Here is a 21,358-nt window from a genome sequence, read left to right as displayed (position 1 = left end):
GGAGTCCCCGGCTGGTAGTGGGTATCACACGTACATGTATTATTCAACCAGAGGGTTTATGTGTACATACAGTGGCACAAATGTGGGTTTGTACATGTACGTGTGTATAAACATCATGAGCATGTGCACGTGTGCAGCCTCGCTATAGTGGCCACCTGCCCTAGTGGCCACAAACAGCCAGTACCGCAGGTGGCCACTATATATCAAGGTTACACCTGCTGGAGCAAGCAAGTTTTGTCTTGAATCCAAAACTAAAATCTGCTGTTTAAAGTACAAATTGCTTCACAAAAAGAACCTTCTGTGTCATTTTGATTGTATTACGACGATGAAGACCTTCATTGAAATGTCGAGTTTTAGAGGGGTGGGAGAAACGTTAAGCAACATGTTACATATGAAAGCTTGTAGATTCAAAGCATCTTTGAGGTATGCATTTGCCAGTTGGCTGTTGATTATACGGCAGAAATTGAAGTTTGCAATTGACCATTTTCCCTCAGGTGAAGGATATGCGTAACCGTGGTGATGACGTGGGCCGTACCATCATGGCTTATGAGCTGGAAGGAGTGGAACCGCCTTCCACTCTACCCCGGCATTTTCAGGATTTCATGAAATTGGTGAGATCTCAAAAGACTTCTATTACTTCCAGGATGTCTTGGCATTTTCAGATGTATAAAAACCTGTCTGTCATTTTCATTTCTGGCAAACTGTACCTTATGCTGAAAATGTCGGAGTGTCAGAGAACAATTAACATTGATGGTAGTTTTTAAGTATATAGAATTTTTTTTAAATCTCAGGTTTTTTTCAGCTTAGTAAACATTTTCTTTTTGCATCAAATTAAGCTTGACAAAGCCATGGCTGGCCAACGTAATAGGGCTTGTCATAGAACTGTTTCTCATCAATCTCCGTATGATACATGAACATCTTGTGCCAAAAATGAGATGGTCTCCCTTGATTGATAAAAAGAAAATAAAGATTCTACCCAGAATAACCCAGTGATGGTTTGGTCCGTGAATTGCTTAAGGGTACCATCAGTCTGAATATGAGACATTTGGTCCGATATTTTCTCAGGGGTTCCGGACAAGCACTGAGAATTGAAAGTTGCCAGCTTGTGCAGGACAATGTTTTGTTTGTAAAATACCTATCCCTTAATACCTATCCCTTAATATCCATCCCTTAATACCAAGTTCCATTTCTAACAATGTTTTAATTCTTGTAACCACTGCTGAATAATGGTGTTCTCTTTTTCCTGCCCCCTTCCCAATCATCTCTAGCTGGGTGCTCTATATGGAAATGACCCCCTTGGCTTAGAGCTACCTTTAGAGTACTGGTGCACACCGGACCATAGCAGCAGCCCCTCAGCAAGCGCTACCTATGTGTCTCACCCTCACCAGCGCCAATCACCTAGACAGGTAACAGAGAAAGTCATGTGACCCTTCAGCCTAGCCGTGTCGGAATTTGAACTATTGGAGCCTTACATTTGACACATAGTGTGCATAATCTGTTTTACAAATAACGTAAATTTTAAAAATTGAGTGCTCACTGTGCGTAGGTCATCTAAGCATAAGATCTCTTATAATCCTATAAGGACAAGCACTTTCTCTGTTGAGTTTACTAGTTTGTAATCTTACACTTTGTCATGTCGGTAGGCTGTAGAGTCCTTATTGAAAAATTACACCAAAAGGTCCTGTTTGACCATTAATGCTTTGGTGAAACTTAAGTGTATTGGCCCCCAAAAGCAGTTGAACAAATAGAATCATCTGGAAATTAATCTGTTGCATTAAAACGTTTCTTTCAAGTTAAGAATAAGGCCTTAAGAGTATCTGCCAAAATCTATGTAACTACTGTAAGGACCTTTCAGTACCAAACCTAAGACCTTTAAGTACCAAACCTATGACCTTTAAGTACCAAAACCTGTGACCTTTAAGTACCAAACCTATGACCTTTAAGTACCAAAACCTATGACCTTTAAGTACCAAACCAATGACCTTTAAGCACCAAAACCTATGACCTTTAAGTACCAAACCTATAACTCAGTCTTCCAGACTCTGTAATAGGATTTGCAAAACTGCCATGAGATAAAGGGTAATGACTTGGACCGTATGAAGATTCCAGAGGATTATCCAAACTGATCATGTTACAAATCAGCAATTGAATAATTTACAAATTAAAAAGAATCAAAATAAGATTGACAGTTAATTGAAAGTCAACTTTTGTGAAGAAATAACTTTTCACAAAGTGTGTACATGTAAAGGTCTCTCAGCCATGAATATAAGTAACTTTCCCTCAACGTGTTCTTGTTCTGCCGAGAACCATTTGGTTAGACAAGATGTACTCCAATTGTAATACATTCATGATTCACGCTATCTGCTGAGCTTCAATGGTTGCTTGAAACTTGTCAAAAATTGAATCCAGCATATTTCTTTAAATTCTTTTCCTTAAAAGTTATGACCAATTTCAACAGCTGTGCCCATTAGATCTCCCCTCTCCCAGCTTATATGACCCTCAGATAAGGGATTAGTTTATCTCTGGTTGGAGCTTTCAGAGATCAGCGTATCGTAACTTGAAGCAATTCAACCTTGATTTTGTTTGTTTTTGGGGGGGCGTTGTCCAGGCAAGCCTGTTCAAGTTCATCCGTATGGCTGGCGATCTGCTGCCCCCGTCTCTCTACGTTGCTTACATTGACATGCTGAGTGGACTGGCCAATGGGGAGGAGAGCGCCAGGCATTGCTTCAACTTGCTAAAGATGAACGGCATGGGCAGTGGTAAGACAATTACTGAATGAATAGACTACTGTGGTCCTTGTAGGTGACTCGCTAGTTCCTTGAAATTTGATATGTGCTCATGTGTATGTGATAAAGTAGTGGCAGTTCCGTATCATTTACTCTGAAATAGAAAATTCAGATGAAATATTTTTGCTTAGTAAATGTATAGAGAGACCTTTGTGTTTGCTCACATTTATTGTGACTCGTTTGTTCTTTGTGTACCAAGAATGTACTTTCATTTTCTTTTTAACAACAATGTTACAATGATGTTTTTAGAAGAGTTTCACAGCACTCATGCGTTAGTGAAAGATACCTTAAGACCCTGGTGCGAATGAAATTGCATTGTTCCGAGTCCCCGTTCTGAATTGGTTGTAACCTGTACAGCAGGGTAATTGAAAGGGGGTTATTTCCAAACTGATGCTGTGCTCTCACACCAAGTCCCTGTGTGGAACTTCGCATTATTCTTCAGGGGGCAGTTCCAGCACAGTGTCGTGGGATCATTTCTTCCTGTCCATCAACCGCTACTACACCAGCCTCCGACAAGAGGCCACTAGCTCCCCCCGTCCCGAAGTGGCCCAGGCCCACGCTATGCACCGGTACAGCGTGGTGAAGGGGATCACTCCACAGGAGATGGAGGGGTTGCTGGCCGTGTTGAGGCTGACCCAGGTCATCGCCAAGTGGGTAAGAACGAATGGCAAACACCTGTGTCAAACAATATAATAGGCAGTCTGCACTTGATGACTACAAACATGGATACTGATGAACAAAGATGAAATATTGATCATTCAGTAAGACATCCTGTATAGCATTGTGCTTCTGAGTGCTACACTTTCTGAGCTTTTTCTCAAAAAGTGCTTTTATTGAATCCAAAAATGTGGATATACATATGTCTATATATCTCCGTAATGCAGCGCACTACAGGGGTCATTCATACATCAAATTGTAGCTTTTGATGTATATAATTCAGCCATATCAAAAAGTCATAACCTGAATCTGGCTTATTACCCATTTTTCTAGAGCCGGTCACATATTATTGTTATTGTTATTGGACAGTATTTAACAAGCTGTCTTGATGTGATCCTACCATGATAGGTCAATTGCTAGATCTATTTGTCATCCCTTAGTGTCATGAAGAAGGTTGAATGTCCATGACTGAATAATACCAGGCTCAGCCTTTGGTGTACCTCATCCACAGTGCCTGCAACCGGTCGAGGGGTTAATTTCCTTGTGGAACACACTTTCACTTGCCCTGCATTTCTGTTTGATTCTTCCCCTTCCAGGATGAGACTGCCAGGCTGGCCCTGTGCGAGAACCAGTCCTGGCTTCCCATCGTCCTTTTACTTGGACTTATCAGCTGCAGCGTGCCGCCAAAGTTGAAAGGTCAGTGCCTGCGCACTCTGGCCACGCTGGCTCACTCGCCGGAGGTTGGTGCCAAGCTCTGGCAGTCGCTCGAAGTGTCCCAGGTAGGTTTTTTAGATTTACTGCTTCTGTTTATTTCCTTTCCAGGCCCAACTCGACCTGCACTCCTCACAGCTACCACTCTTGAAGTCTTTGTTTCGTATGAATAACCTAACATTTGTTTAAAAATAGAATTTCTGTGCAGACCATAAAACACCGACATTATTTCTAAGGTTTTTTCTCAGACTTTGAGTTCTTGACCCCAAGTATTATTTGTTATTAGACTTTTGCTACTTTTGTGAACTTTGTCTAAAAAATTGAGTGCAAAATTCACCTAATTTGGCCATTGTTTTGTGAGAGAACTCATGCTTTGTTACATTAAGGCTATCCGAAGCCCAGAAATGCGGTGGCATTATACTGTTACCAGAGCTCCCCTGCTGAACGTTTTGTGGATTTTGCTTGATTTCCCAATCTCGCATCATATAACGAGTGGGAACGAACAAGAGGGAGAACTTTTTTACATGAAAACTATGGTCCTTTGGTAGGAAATCACCCATGTAAGTACACAGTTTCATGCACGTTTGTTGAGGAGCGCACTGCGTACGCGCAACCAATTAAAGTTGGAATGTAGGTCTTTATGTGTGCAGCGGGCGCGTGCAGGAGTTCAGTTGAAAACAGTGTCCACCAGCCTGTCTCTACTTTGCCAGTAAGGGGCATTTCAACTCAGAGCAGATATTCTAAAGTCCTTACCATGAAATGAATGTCTGGAGTTACGTGACGTCTGCTTTTGCACCATGATTTTGACCGCGAAAAGACTGGTGATACTTTGTAACAAAAAGTGCTATAACAATGGTCTCGTTATTATTACAGCAGTGTCACTGCAGCTAGATTGAAAAAGAATTATCTTGAGATGATTTTTTTTCTCAATTCTGCCCCTTTGTCCATCATGCAGGTCATCCCCACCGTGGTCCAGCCGGGTTCGCCAGCCTCCGGCATCCCCGTGGAGCTGGACGAGATCGAATCGTCCAATGAGGAGTACCCGTTGACCTGCGGCTTCCTGGACCTCATGAGCTCCCTGCTGGAGCTGCCGGTGCCAGCCGCCCTTGGTGCAGGCTACCGGCCACCTGGCTTCGATCCCTACCTGGAGTTCCTGAGGGACACCGTGTTCCTGAAGTACCGGTGGCGGGCCTATAGGGACCCTGGGGAGAAGGTGAGTTGTGGCTCGTTTGAGACCTTTGTAGGGTTGGTGCTTGTAGTGACAATATTCACGTCATGATGTACCTTGTGCCAATATTAGGCAGCTTGGATACTTGGCCTTAAAACTATTAGTGTGTTTACTATAGTCCTTACTACAGTCATCGCAGAAAACACAAACAATAACATTTGGTAATTGAAATCACTCCTTTTAGTAAAACTAAATGAGGACGATTTTTTGAAGAAACTTTTGGCAGACTTGTTGACATTTTTACTTCTCTTGAAATATGTAAATTTAGAAAGGCATCTTGGGATTGTTGCCTTGTTGGCTCTCCTTGTCAGAAATAAATAGAAATGTAACAGTTGCGTCTTCACACTGTTTCTTGCCTGATTGTATAGTAAGGCCATTAGGTTGGTTGATCAATTATAAGTTTTTTCTCTCAAATATATTCATTACATTCAGCAAGTCTGCCAGCAATATTCATTCTCCCCCAAACAAGAGTAAATTTTGATGGCTGGCAAAAAATCTAAGCTATTTCCTTCACAAAAAACTGTCACATCTGTGACAAGGACATCGTGCTATTATCGGATATTGTGCCTTTTCTGTGCCCAGTGGGAGGTAGCCGCCGGTGTGACAGAGATCTTCTGCAAGCTCCTGCAGGACTATGAGCCCCAGCCGCAGGACTTTGTGGACCATCCCGTGGAGATTCAGGGCGGGGGCTTAGGCATGGCCAACAAGCCCCCAGGCTACCATCTCATGGAGCACATGCTGAACGACAGCGCCATGCTCAGGCTGGTGAGTCCGTGGGTGAGGGGGGCGTGTCGCGTCATCAAAGAGGCGGGTTTGCTTCAATGCAGCTTCAGTCTCGGCTCTACCACCGAGTGGAGAAAACCTTTAAGGGTCCATGCAGCACCCTCGTGCTTCATATGTAATGCCATTCCAGGGAGGAAACCTATTGTTGCAATGGTTTGTGCCCCCAAACTGCTTTCATTCTGGATGTTTTGCTTCCCTTAATTGACTTTTATTTGTTGATTCATTGCCATATAAGTTCATGGCAAATGAGCAACTCTTTCTCAGAAGTAGCAAACTTTGAGATCACTGTTTGATCGGAAAAGCCTGTAAATGGAACAGTGTCTTCCCTAAATGTGACCAGCTCTAGAAAAATGGGAAATAATTCGCCAGATTCAGGTTATGAGTTTTTGATACGGCTGAATTGTATACATCAAAAGCTACAATTTGATGTATGAATGACCCCTGTAGTGTGCTGCATTACGGAGATATATAGACATTTGTATATACACATTTTTGGATTCAATAAAAGCACTTTTTGAGAAAAAGCTCATACAGTGTAGTGCCTTGAAACACAATGCTATACAGGATTTCTTACTGAAAGATCAATTTTTCATCTTTATTCATTATTATCCACGTTTGTTGTCACAAATTCTGAAAATATAAATATTACAGAAGCTGTTAAAGGAAAGCACACAAAATCACATTTGTGAAGAAATATTGCCCTCCCAAATAGAACAGGCCATTACGTGTTGTGGCATTATGCTACTTAATATCCTTTTTTACAAAGCGGGTCACAAATGACATCAGCGCCCTCTGTTGTCCAGAAACGCACGGACAATGTGAAATATTTTGAAATGTGTGCTTCCAAATATACTTCATCCCAAAAGAATACCAAATAGTTTTCAAATTTTGAAAAAGAGTGTAGAGCTGCACAGAAAATATATTACATCAGCTCTGCAAGGCTTAACATTGACCCTTACGCAGAAATTGCGTTTGATTTTATTCATGGGTAAAAACAACATGCACTAGAAATGAAATCAGTGACATAGGCCCACTCTCTCCTTGTTACTTGGTGTTTCTTCAGATACTTCAAATCATTGACGAGGTCACCCAGATTCTGGACCAGTACAGGTTGACCATCCCCGGCAAGTCTCAAATGGTCAAGTGCGCCCTGATGTGCCTGCAGATGGTCCAGCTGACCCTGGAGAAGCAGAACGCTTTTGTCGACCTGGTCAGAATGCAAGGGTCGGGGGTCATGGTCAGCACAATGGACGAGCTACTGATGGCCATCAACCCTCGATCAGAAACAGCAGACCACCTGGTCAACATTGCAAAGTAAGCAGCGGTCAGCCATACATTTAGTTCCTGATGGTTTTTGTCTGTTCCAATGACTCAGAAATTCACACTATATTCTCCCGAGCAAGCACAGGAAGGGTGTACAGTGAAATGTACATATCTCTCAAATCCTTGTCAATTCGAAGTTACCTTAATGGTCTGCAGCACACTTGTGATGGAAGAATTGAACATTATGGAGATCAACCCTTGGTAATTATGGATATGAAAGCATTTGTCAACATTTGAAGAAATATGCTTGTCATGGTTGGAGAATCCTTTTTTGGGCATGTGGCTTGTGAAACGTGCTGTATTCCTGTTGTTTCCTTCCTTGGCATAACACGTGCAACATTCAACAGACTTGTAAATGTTGAAATGTTGCACATGCATTAAACTGTAGAGACATAGTCTAGTATTTCCACACAGCTCTTAGAAGATGAAATGAAAGTCAGACAGTTTCATTGGAACGGGATTCATCACTGTTTCTTTCCCGCCAGGTTTGTCACCCATGGTGACACGCACCCTAAACATGCCCTGGCCAGCACCAGGATTCTGCACAGCACAGTGCGTGCATCGAACAAGCAGCCTGACATTGTGGGGCTGTTCACTGCAAAAGAGGTATTGAAATGCTGCTTCATGGAGAAACCCTGTTGAATAGTTCATACAAGTATTTCAAGTTAAGGACTGTATTGATTTATGCTCGGACACATGATAGAAAATTACTCAAATATTAAATTATCAATGTGTATAGGAAGTACGCAGGAACCTTTTGCGTGGCTTTGTGGATTGCCTAGAGACTGAGGACCCCGAGGACCTAGCAGCAGCAGCATCTGAGGACCTCCCAACGGATGAGGACACCCTGGCGGAGGAAGACACGGCCAAGGTCCGCAGTGCCACCCGGCTGTACATACTGCGTCTGCTGCTGTACTCGCTGGAGCAGCCATCACCCAACTTGGCCCACTTCCTGCTTGGGTATGAGTACCGCAAGCCAGCCAGCAAGACCAACCTCCAGGAACCTGGTAGGTTCATTAATAGACAAAAATGTGTCCCCCGAATGGCAAACTTTGATGACCCTGTTCAAACATCGTTTCAGGTACAATATCACCAGAGAAATTCATAATAGGAAATCTTTGTTCAAGACAAGGGGTCCACCACCAAAGAAAATGTACACTGTATTTTCAGGTCCCATATCTAACAATGGTTTTTGCATTCAAGGAAGATCTTATTTTGGGTTCGCCGTTTTAAACTTTAAAACAGAAGTTAGGGTACTCTGTGCTCACCTACTGCTTATAGATATCATGAAACAGCCAGAGAGTTCCACAAACAGTCAGCCATTTGGCTATTAACCCCTTTCTTCCCGAAAGCTGACTCCAAGAATTCCGGCCTCGCTTGGCCACGAAGGCCACCTGCCAAACCGCAAATTCTCGGTTTGTGGCCCTGCGTGCTCTGCACGCTTTGAATTACACAGTGAAAAGGCTGATTGTTCGGTGGCATGCGGCTCTACTCACGCTTCCACATTCCCGTTGCCTCTTTTCAAAGCGGGGACTATTGTGAAGCTGGTGATTATGATGCAAATTCGGTCTTTTCATTTCTGGGCTACACACAAAGGCCAATCACCATATATACAAGAGCCAGGGTCTGCCTTCTTTCACCGTGTTCGCTCGAGCGTGGGCCGAGAATAATAGCTGAAAAGCGGGTTGAGGATCTCAATTTTTACGGCGGCTCTTTCCGCTTCCCGGCGCGAAGGGGTTAAACGTTCCCAAGTGAATAAGTTTGTTTTTTCCATCAATTTGAAAAAATAGCTGGTCTGGCAATGTTTTTTTTTCTTCTCTCTTTCCACAGGTGTGTTAGGGTCCCCCCGTACCTGCCTCCATTCCATCCTGAATGTTCTCTCCCTGGACCGAGATGTCAATGCCCGCTTGGGCCCCTTAGCCATCCACGCCATGCCCCGGCTGGCCGAGCTGGCCTACGAGATGATCTACCGGCTCTGTGCCAACCGGGAGACGTCGGACCCCACCATGCGCTACCTGCGTGCCTCCCAGGATTTCTTCTACTCCCAGCTGAGGCATCTGCCCTTCAGTGGCAGCGCAGCAGGTAGAATCACGTTGTTGCATGATCAAGCCTATCCAAGTCTCAGACTCTGACCAATTAACTATAAAGTTTTCCTGTCACTTTTTTATGTTAATATAGACCTTGGTAGATTCCAAATTAAAATCGCATTTTTCAACAAAAAAACAAAAGGATTTACAAAATTGTTTTCACAGGCAATGTTGAGGAAGGGCTGCGTTTGAACCAGCAGTCTTGGTTACTGAAGGCCATCGCCACGGAGATCAGACTGACCGCTGTCAATCGACAACGTTCACATCTTCAAAGATTACTACGTCTCCTCCTGGAGGACTCGCCCTCTCTTCTCTTTGGAGGTGAGTCAAGGCGTTGATGAGAATCCATCATAAAGTAACAAGTTAAACAACTAGATCACAGTATATTCACCCTGACAGCATCATTCCAGTCCAGTCCAGCACTAGTCCTCAGAAATCCTTAGAAGGCTATCGCAAGTCTTAAGCCAAGTCGCAGGCTATTGAATTGATCTGTGATAAAGACATTCCCTTGTGTGCCCTTCGGGGTTTTAACTCCCAATCTTTCTGCCGGTTCCAATTTTGCTGCTCGTCACAAATTGCCTCATTCTACCCAGGGGCGTATATGGGTACCTGTTAGGTCAGAGAGGGTTGTTGTGTCTGGTTTTTGTGCTCGGAATGGCTGCATTCCAGCCTTGTACTCTTCTAGGGAGTTGAGGTGGCTTTAGGGTTCTTGTCAAAATTGACCGTTTGTGAACTCCGCGGAGCTCGCGGACAAATATTGGCCCTTGGCAACCGGTCATCAGCGAGCCCTGCAAGCTTATTTGCATTGTCTAACAATGGACTTTGTTAGGCTGATTTTCTAGGTCCGCTGAGTCAGCGGACTAGTGAATGGGTGAGGTTCGCATATTGGAAAACAGCCACGGCCTTTGCCCAAAACCATGTGCGCGCACCTCTTATTGGCAGTGGCTTTATTCACAGGGCCAGCCAGATTGAATGTGAAAGAGAGGTTAACTCTTCATTTTTTAATGTTGAGAGTACAAATGAAGCAATCAAATGAAATTTCATGAATAATTTGCACCTGTCTACTCTGATGAATAGTTTCAAATTCTTGATTGAACACCTAGAAGTGTACTTTGCCAGATTCCGAAAATTATTGAAAGGGAGGCTTGCAACGCACGGAAGTATAAAACAGTCTGGTGCCATCCTAATTGACAGTTCACAATATATATAACAGATTTGGGGAATAATATCAAATATGGCCTCCACGTGAATAGGGTCTATTGAGCCGAAACTGGTTAGCTTTTAGCACACCGAATATTCAATGGCTGTTTCCAGTGCATGACGCACGTCGCACTACCGTGTGTGCGTGCACAGCGAGATATGTTTGCATTGTATAGCTAGCTGTGAACCCAGCGATGACATGGAAGGCAAACCTCATTTTCCACGGTATCAAATTAATTTGAGCTGGAGTTACCCTATGAAAAAAATGTCAATAATTACGTAACAAACACCCTACTCGGTTCTGATAATTTCAAAGGTTGCAATGAATTACACAAGTAATTCTTTAAATCAAACAAATTCGGCGAAATGCTTTCTTATTTTGAAGAATAGAAATCTACGTGTACACATGCACAAGTAGCTCTTCAAGCAAAGTTTTACACCACCAAATTAGAAAGACGAAATGGGGACAACTTTGAATTTTGGGGTGAATCTCCGACATAAACACGATGAAATTATAACTTCCCCAGATTTCCGTCTTTCAATTGCACTATTGTTAGATTTCCCTTTTTAGAATCCTCACATAATCAACTCCCTGAATTGGACTTTGAAAAGGACGAGATACTGGTACGAGGCAGCATCGTGGCTGGAAAATGCCTCGAAGACACAGTTTGACCAATCAGAAAGCCCAGATTGTTTTAGGAAAATTCTGTCCTGACAACGAGTTCGTATGAAGAGCCGCGGAGAGTGATGCCTGCATGTCCTGACCTTCTAGACTGCTTCAGGAACATGAATGCGAACGATGCGTAATTTTTACCATAACACCAAAACCACGTTTGAATTTAGCAACAAAATTCCAGGAACTTGAAGAAATAAATCTAGAAATTTCAAAACGATCTGTTAAGGACTTCATTTTTTAATGATTTTTGCAGCCCAAGGCTGTTCCCAAACTTATATTTAAGTGGTATATTTTTACACTGTACATCGCAAACACTGCATGTCAAATGTGCTCGCGAGTCATTTTCTCTGATTTATTCTGCAGGGAATTACCTCAGTGCAGCTTGTTCGCAGGTTTCACGTTTTTGTATTAAATAAGGCCTGCAACCCATCATGAATTATTTAGTAAAGCATTATAATGACAATAGACGGCCGACCGTCCTAGCCTTATTCACTTGACCACGCATGAACGAATACGGCCGTGGAGTACACGAGTTGGTCGGCCCTTAGCAAGGGACGGATTTCCGCATAAATCCGTGCGCAGTCCGCGGAGTTTCTTTTTGACAAGAACCCTTAGGAACATTCATGGGCCCGATAAGCAGGGATTATAAAAAGCACACTGAAAGCCTGTTGGCGCTGAAGTATGCCATGTAAAAGTATGGTATTTTTAATATTACTGTTACTGCATGGAGGCTATGCCTTGGGAAAGAATACCTTTTGGTGGAAATGAAAGTCCCTCACTGGTAACATGCATATAGTGAATTTAAGATGAGATTAAGTTGAGATAAGATATCATACTAGCTGTCTTTTCATTTTGGAGGTACTTTTTTCTTTGGCCTGCAGATGAGGAGACTGATGAGCAAGGCGTTGCAGACGTGAGCCTGATTGCTGAGCATGGTGCCCTGGGTATGAGCACCATGTACCAGCCGGGACAGTCTAGAGTTACTGGTAAGATGAGCGGCATTAAGGGGACTTGCCTTGGGCCAGTGCCGCAGCAGAAACCTTTGGAGACAATCACAAGACCTCTGCTAGACCATCACAAGACCAACACAAGGCCTCCAATCTGAATTCAGGTCACAAGCTGATTTAAATGCAATGCGACAAAAGCTTTCCTTTGTCATTGTACGGCCTGCTATTTATAATTGGTCTTGTGACTGGTCCCAACTACGGCACTGTCCAGAGCATCTAGTTGACCACTATCAATTTGTGGTGTTGTTGCTTAGAGCTCAACAAAAACATGGGATCACTGCAGTAGAAAAAGAGTGCTTATAGCCACTCCTAAAGATGACCTCGCAATCCCCTTCCTGCCTCTCCACGCAGGTACCCAGGTCCGCCGCAAGATCTTGACACTGCTTGACTCCATCGACTTGGTGCAGGACCTGCCTCCTTCCCTGCGCCTAGAGTACAGCGACCCCGTCACCATGGAGAAGACGATTGGGGCCTTTGAGCTACCTGCCGAGCGTGGCGGCGTGGCCTCGCTCTGTGACGTTAGGCAGCTACACCGCTTCCTGACGGCCAACCTGAACAGTCTCCAGGGGGCTTCAGCCATCGGTCAGAGGCCGCTGGTCATGCAGGTAACGTCTTTGGGTTTTGCCAACGAGAAGCCAACAGATCTACCCAGAAATGTACCTTCTACAGGTGGAAAATCAGTGTGGTACATTGCACTTTGTACAGTACCTTTGTAAATCCCAACTATCTGATTGGCCGATCATTGATCACATACCATGGAATTATTTGTTATGACTTTAAGCCATCCCCCAAAATAGAAGTTCCATTCATCTGGTCAATTGAAGTTTCATTGATAGATCACAGAAGAAATTTCTGAAATTGTACCAATTCATGATACAAGGATTCATTTTATTCAGTCAGAATTAATTGAGGTGATGGAAGAATTTGTTCAGGTGTTGCTTCAATCAAATGATGACTATTTCACATTCGTGCTAAAGAAAGAATAATTCCATGAGGTGGTGAATGGCATGTTCTATTCTGTGAGGCATTGATGGAATGTTCTATTCTATGAGGCATTGATGGAATGTTCTATTCTATGAGGCATTGCACACATAAACATGATATGTATACTGACGAAGAAACAGGAAGTTGTTGGCCTTTGTTTTATGTCATTGTAGATACCAGCGTTACATTAAATGTTAACCCCTTGATGACGGGAATTTCTTCCCGAAAGCTGACTCCAAGAATTCCAGCCTCGCTTGGCCACGAAGGCCACCTGCCAAACCGCAAATTCTCGGTTTGTGGCCCTGTGTGCTCTGCACACTTTGAATTACACGGTGAAAAGGCTGATTGTTCGGTGGCATGCAGCTCTACTCACGCTTCCACATTCCCGTTGCCTCTTTTCAAAGTGGGCACTTTTGTGAAGCTGGTGATTATGATGCAAATCCATTTCTGGGCTACACACAAAGACCAATTACCATATACACAAGAGCCAAGGTCTGCCTTCTTTCACCGTGTACGCTCAAGCGTGGGCCGAGAATAATAGCTGAAAAGCGGGCTGAGGATCTCAATTTTTCCAGCATGTCTAGCCACCTCCCAGCGCGAAGGAGTTAATCATTCCTATGAATTCTTCTTATTTGGTATGCTGACACTCAAGCGAGCATGTGACTAAGTTCTCATTCTTCTGGGTATTGAGATATGTGTTGTTCATACTACATTGTACACTGACTCTCTTCAGCTGAAAACACCCAACGTAAATGTTTTTCATAACCCCAGCCAGGAGACCTAAAGAGTCTTTGCCCGTAATGTGTTTGTGCAAAATCTCTGTGTTTAGCAGCTCTTCGGTATGCTTTAGTATAGTATGTTCTGTGTACTTCCAAATTACTGAACAATATGGGTGGGTTTTTTTCTCCCTGTTAGGAGATCGAGGCTGTGCTGCTCAACGTGACCAAACGCAACAATTTCCGGCAGGGGCTAGCAGCCAAGCGGCACAATTTTGACGCCTGGAGGCATGTGGCTGAGGTGGTGCTGACGTCATGCCCTGCCGAGGTGTTGCCCCTGGCTACCAAACAAAAAGTTGTCGTTGAGCTGTTGCAGGAACTGCTGTCCAAGGTAGGATCAAGTTTGAATCGGTTTGTGTTTCTCTTTGTCTTATGTGCATCATTGGAGATCGTTTGGTTGCATATGTGACGTTTATAAAATGCGCCCCTTTCTCAAACCTGCCCTGGTAAGTAATGTTTATAAACGTGTACCTTCGAGTAATGTCCACCAGTAATTCGCCTTGAAAAAGCAATCAATTTCAAACAGTGTGGTGAATTTTAAATGCTTCCTTAAAGTAGACATTTTTTTAAATTGCTGAAAATCCATTTCTAAATATATTTCCTCCCAAGCCATTTTTCTAAAAAAAATAATAACTGAAAAGAAAAATTGCCCAACTATTTTTGTCTGTGCCTTTGCCCGAGAACACCTCCAGACACAATAATCACAGTAGCATTTGAACTGTACCTTTGTAAAGAGATTGCCCCACTGAAGTGGACCTAGTGGAAGTGCTGCTTAAAGCTGTGTATTTCTTGAAGACAAGCCGAGCACACTGTTTGAAATGTTGGTACCCCTCCTCACCACTAGCTCTTATCAGAAGCTACACGTCTTTCTAAAAGAATACGTTTCCACGGTGTACCCACCAACAGTGCTTCTCTGTGTTTTATGCCCAACTCAACAAGATTCTGTGATCGACACTATACCAGGAGGGTTAGTGTATGTTTTTAAAATGTTATTTAACTGCACCACCCAGTGAAATTACCAGCAGTGATTTAAAATCAATGTTAGGACATGTTTCACCCCTCTACTCCTTGATTATCCAAGGTATGCGAGGAAGAGGTGACCCCTGACCTGGCCTCCCCTGTGGGTGGAGTTCTGCTGACCTTAATGACCTCCCTGAGGGAGTGCATCCTCACCGATGAAACGGAGAGCATCCCCCAGCTGCTCTCTGCCCAGTATGTCCGTGCTCTGGACGGCTCCAGCGTGATGGGTGGGGGGGCAGGGCCAGCCGTGGAGAGCCGCGCCCCACTGAGGGGATTAGGGGTGGAGGTGGTGTCCCTGACGGCCATCTTGAAGGAGTTGCTCAAGTTCATCGTGATATCAGGTGCTGCATCTTTCCTAGAGCTTCCTTGATATTGTTGATGAACTGTGTAGCCACCTAAGCATTTTTTTTGTTCCAGTGAAAGTCAACAGTAAATCAAAGCAACAATGACATATGCTTTACAGTGAAAGAAAATTAGGAATTTAAGCTCTGTGTGCTGCTATAGTTGGACTCTGTACGTTTTTGGATCTATCGAAATACTTCCAAACATCTGTGTGAATTTCAATTCATGTAGGACAGTGAGAAGAACACTATGAACTTCCACATTACAACCCTGGTACTCATACGGACATGGTGCTTGGAAGTCTTTGAAGCTGATATAAAGTCTGTTCATGATTTGTGTGTTCCTTTTTAATAATAGTGTATACTTGTTTCTTATAGCTCTACATCCTGTTAAAACTGAGCATGTTTGATGGATTAACATTGCGCAGAACCTTTGGAAAAATGTGTATAATAATCATTGATTTTTACCAACATCAGTATAATGTATGTGAGATGGCCATGAAAATATTTTAGAAGAGATCTAGAAGTTGTTGGGGCCAAGGGGCCCAGAGACGCCCTCCCCCGGCAGGAAGCTGCCCCTCCCATCAGTTGAGAGCATAGGCATAAATAATTTCCTAAGACCTCCTCTAAATGAGCCACTTAAGTCAGATTCTTAATATGTGAATAATCACATTCGTGTTGGCCTCGGCTACCAAGTATAACTTATTTATCCAATTTGAGAAAAAGTTTGTCACACCGTGATTTATTCTCCCCACCGCTTCTTGTGATGCAGCCCCCTTGCTGACACTGTGCCCCCCATAATGCTTGAAGCTGGCAATAGGGCTGTGTAGAGCACAAGCCCTGTTTTCATGGTCATTGAGCATTGTCAAGACTTGAGATCAAATTTGTGGTGTTGATTCTTTTTGCTATTTCAGGGGGCAGCCAGCAACGCACCAGGGCCAACCTCTACGGCACCCTGCTGAATTATCTCCAGATTCCCCGCAAGCCGCGGGAGATCCCCACCATGCAAGACGGCTCCACCGTCCTCAACTCGGCACTGCTGGATGAGTACGAAACCATCACAGCCGCCAACTTGGCCACCATGCAAGAGTACGGGGAAGGGGTCATGGAGCTGGTGTGCCGGGACGCCAGTGATGGGCTGGGAGTAGGACGGGTGAGTGCCTGATGAATGCCGCGCTGCAACACAACCAGTTTTACAAATTGTCAATCCTCTCTACATTTCCCCCCAAATTTTCTCAAATATCATCACAGTGCACCTTTTGTATCATGCCAAGCCTTGAGGGATTTTTCCTGTTAATGTCTTATGGTCATTTTGACTCAAGTTTATGATAATTGGACATGCTGTTTTTACGAATGCCCATTTTGTTGAGACAGGTAGGCCGAAGATGTTAACTTTTCCCATTGATGCGCTGAATGCATGAGCCCCCATATGCTTGAGAGCGTCAACTATAAATTACCGTAACAACAAAATGTTATTTTGGATTGAACTGAAACATTCCAACATGGATCACGGTGTTCATTATGCTTTTGGTGGAATACCGACACTGCCGTGATGCCCCAGGTTTTAGTATTTCTAACTGGTTTAATATCCTCAACTGGTGATTTGTCTATTGAATGTTTTTAAATGCACGCATTATTCACCGACTCATTCTCACAGTCACGTAATACCTTTCTGTATGACCCCAAGCTTGATTGTTAGACATTCAACAACTCTTGCCAGCAAGCCCAATTTTGTTTTTAGATCATAGAGTGAACCTCAGAGTATTAGTTGAGGCAGTGTTGCAGTAGAGAACATTTTCTTGAGTATGAGTACCTTTCCATATGTATGAGTACTTGGCCATGCATGTGAGTATGAGTGGAGTACTTTGCCAGGAGGATAGGGGATTTATTTTTCTTGTGAATCAGTATGGAAAAAGTACTTGAGTACGAGTACATGTCCAGACTTCAGGTTATCTGTTTCCTACTTCTCCAAACATTTCGTTCTCAGATGCTTGCCCTGTCGGTCATTGACACCATCGTTGGAATTGACAAGCGAGGTGATTGGCTGTCTTTCCTCTCTGCCAAGGGCTACCTACGCCACCTGGTCGAGAACCTTGCTCAGGAGGACCAATCCCTCCTGGAATCTCTCCAGCCTACCCCTGAACCGCTCCGGGCGCTCTTCATCTACGAGTCACAGATGGTGAGTGCCAATAGTTTGTCCTGCCTCAACGACAGACACTCACCAAAGGAAGCTAAATCACAGAAATCAATTCCCTTCCTCCTCCCATTTTTTTTGGGGGGGGGACCGTGGTCAAGATTGTTGGAAAAGCTCATTCGTAACACAACTCATCATACTAAACCCAACAAGATTCAATGTGATTTACACTCAACCCTGGGGCTTTGGGAACTGTTGATAGGGCTGAGTAGCCAACTTTGAAATAAGGAGGCAAAGTGGACACTTTTTTTGGCATGTACTGGTTTATGGTCTTAAAGTACGAGATACACAGGACCAATTTTTAAAACCTTCAATTTATTTGACAACTGTTTAATTGGAATAGAAGAACTGCCGACAAGAAATGTTTTACTTTGTAGTGGGGAAAAAAGTGAGAAAGGCTTGCACAGTCTGTTTGGTTCCCTGCCGCCAGTTTTCCAGCAGAATGTTATAACTTCCACACGGTCATTTTTTTTTTTTTGTCCTCCATTTACAGTCCTTGTTGGAGAAGATTGCTCTGAATCCCGTTGGCGCCCAGGCACTTCTTCGAGCAGGGCTTATGGCCAGGCTGGCCTCCTGCCGATTCCTTGACCTACGACCCGAGCACAGTACTCAGAGGCAAGTGCCATTGTGTCAAAATGTTGGCCAAGTGATTCCTTTATGGGCACAACCCTAAAACAGTGCCGATCTATTGTTTTACTTATTTTGGCAGTTTTTGGGGAGGGGGTTTCGGTCACATTATTGTTCCCCTTTTGTTCCTTCTTTCCCATCTCACCCCCGTCCTCGGTGCAATTTCAGTTTCCTATTTGATTTAGCATGTTATGAATTGTTTATGTCAGCTGTACCTCTCTGTATATTCGAAGCCACCATTTCCCCCATGACAAGTAGGCAGTCCAGACTTTGTTTTTGAATTCCCCATCCTGTTGACCTTTGACCCCCTCCAGCCGGCTGCGTATGGGGTCGACGGGCTTGGAGCCGGTGGAAGTGGAAACCTTCATCCCCAGTGTCATGCAGCGCTACCGCCAACTGCTGTTTCCGGTGCTCCGACTCTGCCTGGCAATTCTCACCTCACTGGGGAGTCAGCACAAGGAGGCAGCCAGTCAGGCGAGTCTCATTCTGTCAATGATCCCTCAGCTGCTTGCAAATTGATCCCTTCTGTCGGGATATGTGGTTTTTTAATATTTTCGTGAAGTGTTTTGGCATGAAATGACAGATATGATGTGTCACTTGGTGCTGTGGTGGTACGGCATTCTGGTGGTTTACCATTAGGTCCAAATCCCCCTTTTCATTTCCATTTTTGACCAGATATGGAGTTAATAAATTGTTCTTGCATTCATTTTTGAAATAGTGTTCCTTTCTTGCATCATCTTTCATTTTGAATTTTAGCCAAGGCTGGCATATGAGCTGATGGTTTACAGTACATTGTGATTGAAAGTTAACACCAAAATGGGAAAATCTTTTCACAGTTTTTCTCTTCCCTGGGAATTCTTTTCCATTTCACAAAAAATTGTGAAAAAGTGTGCCAAAAGTGGGAAAATATTTTCACATCTTTTCACACAAATGGGAAAATATTTCCACAGATTTTCCCCCAAGTGGGAAAAGATTTTCACTCATTTTCCAACAAATGGGAAAAGATTTTCACACTTTTTCTCACAAGTGGGAAAAGATTTCCATAGATTTTCTCTGATAGTTGGGAAATAATTTTGCAAGCTTTCTTCATGATGTAATATTTGTGCATGTACATGTAGACATCTGGAAGTTTTTGTTCTCTGTGGTTTCAAACATGCGCGCGCATCTCTGAAAAAAGAAAGTGGGGGGAAATCAGTCTGAGACACAAGCACTTTAATTCCTTTTGGAATGCGGTAACAGTCAGGATGTCGCAGGGTGTAGATGCAGTTTGTGTGCCGCGATGCAGCATACACGAGGTGGCGGTGTTGAAGAGATTTGGTCATGTTTTTTGATTGGCGTCACAAAAACGGCGAGATAACCGGATACAAGGCATTTATTCCGAAATTACGGTACACACATCTGCCAATACATGTAAACGTAATTCACATACATGACAACATGTGGATACATGTACAGGTATATGTATCTGTACATGTGCACGTATGTTAGACATCCATCCAAGTCGGTTAATATACGCTTGGCCGTGCGGTTACAACGCTCAATTCTGTTAGGTCCCCTTGAGAGCACTTTAACGGGAATCCATTCCTTTTCAGCTGTTGTGAAACACAATAAGTTTGTTCATTCTTCCCATGTCAACAGGTGCTTCATTTTGTAGTGTCCCATTCGGACATCTTCACCGCCATCTTGAGAGAGCAGCATGCTGAGCTCCAGCTGGAGCCCTTGCAGGAACTGGCGTTGGCAACTAGCGTCATCTGCACGGTGGCTGCGGACAGTGAGCCTGGCTGAGCCATTGGGCTTGGTTTTTTTTTTTTCCTTGTCGTTTCTTTGCATGTCGTTGCCCTGTGATCGTTGCTTTACACTTCCCAGAACTGATTAGAGTCCACCGCGGTCAACTTACCCAGACCGTCACTACATTTCCCTAGTGCTCTATTGCTATTTGCTAAATATTTTATCAACTGTAGTGCGCCCCCTATCGGTCCACCCCAGGCGTGGTCGCCGCTATGTTCGTCCTTCTTTTTGTCAGCGCTTTTTGCTTTAAAGGGAACTGCCTTTCAACCTTCTTGATTTCATTGAGCATTCCGTTTCGCTAAAGCTGATCTGTGTTATCCTGATCAACCGTTGAGTATTGTATCATATCATACTTTTAACTCATATCTTTTTGTGTCACTATTCTGTCACATTTTTGTGAAAAGTTGCATTTCATGCCTTCCGTTTTCTACACCGTGTATTTATTGCCGTACCTGGTAACGTTATTTGTACAGTGCCCCCACTATGTATACGGCTTGGCCGGTATTGTTCTTTAGCTGAGCCATTGATCTCTTTTATGTATATTTTAACAGGTCCTTCCTGGCCCGTTTGTTGCAATAATTTTATTCCCCAGGCCAGTAGTCACCCTTTATGGTGTTAATTACTTGTTTTGAGTCCCTTGGCCTGTGTAAGAATTTTCGTCCCCGCACTATCACATACTTTGTCAATTTGTTAGTCCCCCTTGTCGTTATTTTTACGGTGCTTGGCTTTGGTAACGATCCCTTTCAGCCTCCCCCATTCCTACCTTTCAATATCTCAGGGGCATGTAGCCTAGTAGTTAGGGCATCTGTCTTCTGATCGCAAGGTCGGAGGTTTGATTTCAGCTAACACTGTTTCGGCACATTTGTTTGTGTTCTCTCCTTTTCTTGCATTTCTATGCATATCTGCAGGCTCTCTATTGGCCATCATGAGAGGAACTGGGCACATCTTCTCCAAGCCGGGATTGGTTTTGATAACTCAATACCCTGCTGTGAATGCCCCCATTCGCTTCAGCATTATTAGCACCAGTCTGGGCGTCTAGGGGGTTTCACCCTCCCGAGCACCACACAGGATCAAGAGGACTAGGCTGACGTCGGCCCGGTCTCCCGTGTGTAATAGGGTTCCCTGAGCGGAGGCCCCTGGACCATTGCGAGGTGGTCATACTGTTTTTGG

At 43.8% G+C, this 21,358-nt stretch overlaps 1 protein-coding gene across 2 annotated transcripts in view; it reads left to right on the top strand.

The window, feature by feature from the left end:
- Positions 1-21,358, top strand: part of nup205 (nucleoporin 205) — a 45,822-nt gene that overhangs the window by 13,546 nt on the left and 10,918 nt on the right. For both annotated transcript variants that reach the window (XM_087134496.1, XM_022256072.2), the window contains 21 exons: positions 495-611; positions 1,269-1,406; positions 2,609-2,759; positions 3,229-3,440; positions 4,040-4,222; positions 5,110-5,367; positions 5,965-6,147; positions 7,229-7,479; positions 7,974-8,094; positions 8,228-8,495; positions 9,319-9,570; positions 9,741-9,896; positions 12,333-12,437; positions 12,810-13,063; positions 14,358-14,549; positions 15,300-15,579; positions 16,494-16,732; positions 17,567-17,758; positions 18,267-18,388; positions 18,715-18,874; positions 20,039-20,171. In XM_087134496.1, coding sequence (XP_086990622.1) covers positions 495-611; positions 1,269-1,406; positions 2,609-2,759; positions 3,229-3,440; positions 4,040-4,222; positions 5,110-5,367; positions 5,965-6,147; positions 7,229-7,479; positions 7,974-8,094; positions 8,228-8,495; positions 9,319-9,570; positions 9,741-9,896; positions 12,333-12,437; positions 12,810-13,063; positions 14,358-14,549; positions 15,300-15,579; positions 16,494-16,732; positions 17,567-17,758; positions 18,267-18,388; positions 18,715-18,874; positions 20,039-20,171 — 3,967 coding nt within the window. The remainder of the gene's footprint in view (positions 1-494; positions 612-1,268; positions 1,407-2,608; positions 2,760-3,228; positions 3,441-4,039; positions 4,223-5,109; positions 5,368-5,964; positions 6,148-7,228; positions 7,480-7,973; positions 8,095-8,227; positions 8,496-9,318; positions 9,571-9,740; positions 9,897-12,332; positions 12,438-12,809; positions 13,064-14,357; positions 14,550-15,299; positions 15,580-16,493; positions 16,733-17,566; positions 17,759-18,266; positions 18,389-18,714; positions 18,875-20,038; positions 20,172-21,358) is intronic.

The sequence above is a fragment of the Acanthaster planci genome, linkage group LG03, assembly GCF_054643075.1.
Source record: "Acanthaster planci isolate LZ-2023a linkage group LG03, COTS_SCS, whole genome shotgun sequence".
Lineage (NCBI taxonomy): Eukaryota > Metazoa > Echinodermata > Asteroidea > Valvatida > Acanthasteridae > Acanthaster > Acanthaster planci.
The sequence above is the reverse complement of the archived record's forward strand: the minus strand, read 5'-3'. Positions and strand labels throughout refer to the sequence as shown.